Source organism: Echinops telfairi, unplaced genomic scaffold (assembly GCF_000313985.2).
Source record: "Echinops telfairi isolate 266 unplaced genomic scaffold, ASM31398v2 ScPeMD7_7469;HRSCAF=8507_0, whole genome shotgun sequence".
NCBI classification, from domain to species: Eukaryota; Metazoa; Chordata; class Mammalia; order Afrosoricida; family Tenrecidae; genus Echinops; species Echinops telfairi.
Genome location: NW_022111372.1, coordinates 38,290,628 through 38,295,498, shown reverse-complemented (window position 1 = coordinate 38,295,498; position 4,871 = coordinate 38,290,628). Strand labels below are relative to the sequence as shown.

At 52.0% G+C, this 4,871-nt stretch overlaps 1 protein-coding gene across 1 annotated transcript; it reads right to left on the bottom strand.

Annotated features, from left to right (window-relative positions):
- Nucleotides 1-1,182: 1,182 nt before the first annotated feature.
- Nucleotides 1,183-2,100, bottom strand: LOC105978871 (keratin-associated protein 10-8-like). Its single transcript, XM_045284547.1, has 2 exons — nucleotides 1,945-2,100; nucleotides 1,183-1,749 (listed from the first exon to the last, which is right to left on the bottom strand). The coding sequence occupies exons 1-2, from the start codon at nucleotides 2,098-2,100 to the stop codon at nucleotides 1,183-1,185; spliced, it is 723 nt and encodes a 240-aa protein (XP_045140482.1).
- Nucleotides 2,101-4,871: the final 2,771 nt, after the last annotated feature.

The window sequence follows — 4,871 nt, the reverse complement described above, 5'->3', positions numbered from 1 at the left end:
CACACACACACACACACACACACACACACACACACACACACACGCCCTCGTGGAAGCGCCATGGGTTACAGAGTAGAACTACCCCAGAAGATCTTCTTGGCGGCGATCTTTGCAGAAGCCAATTGCCAGGGGATGGCTCACTGCAGCATCACAGGGCTGCTTCAAACCACCACCCTTCTGGTCAGTAGTCGGTCACAGCTCTTTGTCCCACCCAGGGGCCCGCAGAGGATGTATAATTCCTTCAGCAATGAGCTGTGACAGCACGTGTCAACCATTGTCTACAAGGGAAGACCTAAGCAAGATTTTTTGGGGGGTGGGATGGGGGGTAGGATGTACCAAAATACCAGAAATCCAGAAGAGTAGCAGGTATTGACATTGTCTGTACTAATAATTTATATCGCGAGCCAGTTTGTGGTGGGAGCTCTCCTGAAATCCTAGGTTCTCAAGGGAGCCCAGAGCCATGCATACGAGCCTCGTAAGGCCCACTTGTTAACTTGCCTGCACAAGGCCTGTGCACTTGATCTTCTCTGTAGGGTGGGGACTGAAGCTAGTCTGGTATCTGACTTTTGGGGAGTCACCAATGGGTACCACCCCAGGGCAGGCACCACCATCGGATTACCCCTGTGTGTCCCGAAAAGTTGCCCCCCCCCCCTGGACATACATGTGGCTCAGCTGGGATGGGGCATCACCTAAAGGGTACGGGGACTCGGGCCCACCCACTTGCAAGGAAATGGTGGGTAGAGGTCTAAGATTGGGAACAAGAGAAACGGATTCTAGTTAAGTTCATCTTTATTGGAAGGATATGGCAGAGTGCACAGGAAGCAGGCTCGGGAATGAGGACAGGCCAGACCAGGACCCTTGGAGGCAGAAGTACTTGACAGGCCTGAGGAGGTGGCAACGACGAGAAACCCACTCCAAATAGTCCTTTCTTCCCTTGCTCCATGCTGTGCAAGACTCAAAGGCCCAGAAGGCCCAGCTCGCTGAGCCACGGTCACTGCCTACCCCAAGACTGGGGACGCAGGGCACTCTGACTGGGGGAGGGTAGGGTGGGGGTGTTCCAGGAGGAGAGAATAAATAAGGAGCGGCAAAAACGCCATGGTTGGGACACAGGGAAGAGCCTGGCTCAGGAGATCAGCACTGGTTCCATGTATAGCAGGCTTTGGGAGAGCGTAAAAAGTCCACTCAGCAGCAGGGGTCGTGGCAGGACGAGGTGCCACAGCAGGCCAGGCGGGGACATGCAGGGCTGCAGAGCAGGGACATGGAGGAGGAGGCAGGGGCACAGCAGGCGGGCTTGCACACGGGTTGGCAGATGAGGGACATGCAGGAGGAGGGTTTGCAGCAGGGGGGGCCACAGGGAGAGGGCTGGCAGCATGAGGAGGAGGAGCAGGGGCCGGCCCCACAGCAGACGGGCATACAGCAGGCGGGCTTGCAGCAGACGGGCATACAACAGACAGATGTGCAGCAGACAGGCTTACAGCACACAGGCATGCAGCACACTGGTGTGCAGCAGATGGGCACACAGCAGGGGGAGGATGTGCAGCAAGCAGGCTGGCAGCAGGAGGGCCCACAGGAGCTGGTGCAGACTGATTGGCAGGGGCTAGACCCACAGCTCACAGGACTGCAGATGAGGGTCAGGCAGGAGGCTGGAGCACAGCAGGAGGACTGACAGGTGGGGACACAGCAGGAGGACTGGCAGCAAGTGGGGACACAGCAGGAGGACTGGCAGCAGGTGGGGGCACAGCAGGAGGGCTGGCAGCAGGAGGGGACACAGCAGGTAGGGGCACAGCAGGAGGACTGGCAGCAGGTGGGGGCACAGCAGGAGGACTGGCAGCAGGAGGGGGCACAGCAGGAGGACTGGCAGCAGGAGGGGGCACAGCAGGAGGACTGGCTGCAGGTGGGGGCACAGCTGGAGGACTGGCAGCAGGTGGAGGTGCAGCAGGGAGCCTCGCAGTAGCTCTCTGGGCAGTCGTCCACCTCCCAGGAGGGGTCAGTGCGAGCATTGGGCATGCAGACCCGGCTGCCATAGCTCCTGTCGCTGGAGCAGATGGACCTGGTGGACGCAGCAGGAACACGGGTTCCGGAGCAGCAGCTGTCAGCCATGGTGGGTGGGAGGAAGTGAGCTGAGAGTGTGAGTGGGGAGGGTGTGAGTGTGTGGGTATTTAAATCCCTCTGTGTTGGGTGTGGTCCCAGCAGGAGGGATAAGTCTCCCTTCCTTGTTGTTTGCAGTTTGTGTAAACGGAGAACTCTCCTTAATGTCTGTGTAGTGTTTTGTTTCTTTTTTTTTTTTAGTGTTTTGTTTCTATCAGGTGCTGTTTATCCTATAAAATTCCGAGTGCTATTTGGGATTTTGTTGATCCATTCTAACCTGTGTTTGGCTCCAGAATGTAAAGCCGAGGGAGAAAGTCGGTGTGTCTGCAAACAGGGTCCCCCTTACAGGGTATCTGGGTGGGGGCAGGGTTGGCTGCGGAAGAATCCATCTGTCTGTCTTCATTCTGCTCTCCTTGGGTAGGACCCTTGGGATAACCCCTGTATACAGAACTGCTGCAGGTTCTAGGATTATTCGGGCTAGCCATCTGGAAAAACCCGGATCCCAGAGGGCAGGAGGGCTGATGTGCTTCTGAAGTGACTCACGGGGACTCTCGGGTGTAGGAAGGTCCCCTGAAGTCGTTAGGGCAGGGGGCCAACCCACAGGGATGAACAGTCCCGTGGTGGTATCTCCCATGAGGGGAAACAGGGGTCCCTGTGTGTAAATACGCACTCCTGTCTTTTGCCTTGATGCTCAGTGAGGGCCCAGATCCCTGTGTCTGGCCATAATCGTGTGTGTGTGTGTGTGTGTGTGTGTGTGTGTGTGTGTGTGTGTGTGTGTGTGGTGTGAACTGGGTGGAGGTTTACAGAGAAAATGATCAGTTTACACAGTTTACATGATGGATGATAAACACATTGAAACACATTCTGCTTCATCACATTGACTGCAGTCCCCACCATGGAACCTCCTTTATCCCACTCTCTCCCTGTCTTACCAGTTTTACTCCTTTCCTAACTTCTGAATTGTGTCCTTGGGTAACTGCCTCCTTTGGGACCTCAACTTGGCACTTAATCTAATGTCTTCCAGTCTCCCTGCTGTTACTGTTCCCCTCATAGACCGTCTGTTGCAGCCTGAAAATGGAGCGAATGGGGGGAGTTCGGCTCCAGACCCGAAAGACAGCTATGGGCTGTCGTCTTGGGAATGCCACCAGTCTACTGGGCCGGGAAGCCGGGTCTCACTTGTTAGTTTGCACCTGGTTCCGCATTCGTCTCCCACTAGATGCAGGACCTGCTAATGGGATCCCTCTCCGAGCGCTGACGGTGGTGGTTGGGCACCATCGAGTTCCTCTGGTCTCAGGATCATGGACACTGATGTTCCTGGGCCCATCAGCCCCTTGGACTCACTGTGTCCATGTCTTCACTGGACACATCCCTCTTCTTTCTGCTGGACAGAGAGATGTCCGGAGTCGTGCCTTGTTGGCCGCTCAGGAGCTTTTTCTTTTTAGAAAACAGGTGTGTTCACATGCGATTCACATCACACAATTCACTAGTTCAATCATATTAAAAAAGGGTTGATGGCCGTCACCACCCTCAATTTCAGAACACTTTCTTCTTTCTTGCACTTATTGTTGTTACCTCCCCATTCCCCCTCAGCCTCTCCTGCCAGACCCTCAAAAACCATTCAATTTAGTTACTACCTTTACCTATCCTGGATTTCGTAAACATAAAAACAGCATCGAGAACAAACAAAAACAAGATAGAAAACAGAAAATATTAAGAACTAGAACAAATTTTAAATGGGGCAAAAATTGTTTTTAAAACAAATTTAAAATGGGAGATAAAATAATGACAGGATGTTCAATTTTAACCTAACTGAATCTGCAAGAATCCACTTTTCAATGCACCCTGCATGATAGCAAAACCATTCATATGCCTGGTCTATGGTCAGAGTGGATTCACTGGAGGCTTAATTCCAAGTACCTGTCCCTTCACGTTTTAAAATAACCGAGACAACTTTAAAAGAGGTCAAAAGGGAGATCAAATGGTAAGGTATTATATTTTAACCTTACTACATAGGCCATATAAATAACTTTACCATGATCTCTGTATCATAGCAAGGCTATTCACATCTCTGGACTGTTCAGAAGAGATTCACCAGAAGCTTAATCTATGTGTGAACCCCGCAAATGGATCTTGGGCTTCACAGTCATCTAAAGCTTTCCACAAAGTGGGTGCTCACAATTTAAGCTCTGATACCATTCCCTCCTCCAGGTTTCAATTTTATGATTTGCAATCCTTGGATCACACAGGTGTGCTTCTTCCAGGTGGACTGAGTTGACTCCTCACTTAGATGGCTGCTTGTTTGAAGACAAGCCATGAAGACACCAGAGGCTCTTCTGTCTGTTAGCTGGGCACCATCTGGCTTCCTCACCACACTTTGCTATAGCACCCATATCATCAGTGCTATCTTCAGGAGGGTGAGCATCAAGCAGGGCCACGTGCTTGATGGGTAGTGTCCCTATTGTCATATATAAATATATTTATACATGTATGTGCCTGTATTTATACCTCTATAAATGTCCTTTGCCTCCTAGTTCTTTCCTCTATTTCCTTTTGCCTTCCTCTTTCGCACTCTCATGTTCAACCTTCACTTGGCTCTCAGTAATTCCTCTTGGCTACATTGCCCTTGATCAAACCCCACTAGGCAATCTAGAGTTCCTCCTCACCATCTATTTTAGATCAATTGTTGGTCCCTTGTCCCTGGGTTTGTTGGCTCCTTCCTTTCCCCCACCCCCTCCCCACCTATCCCCTTCTCCCCGGAACCGTTGGCCCCATTGTTTTCTCCT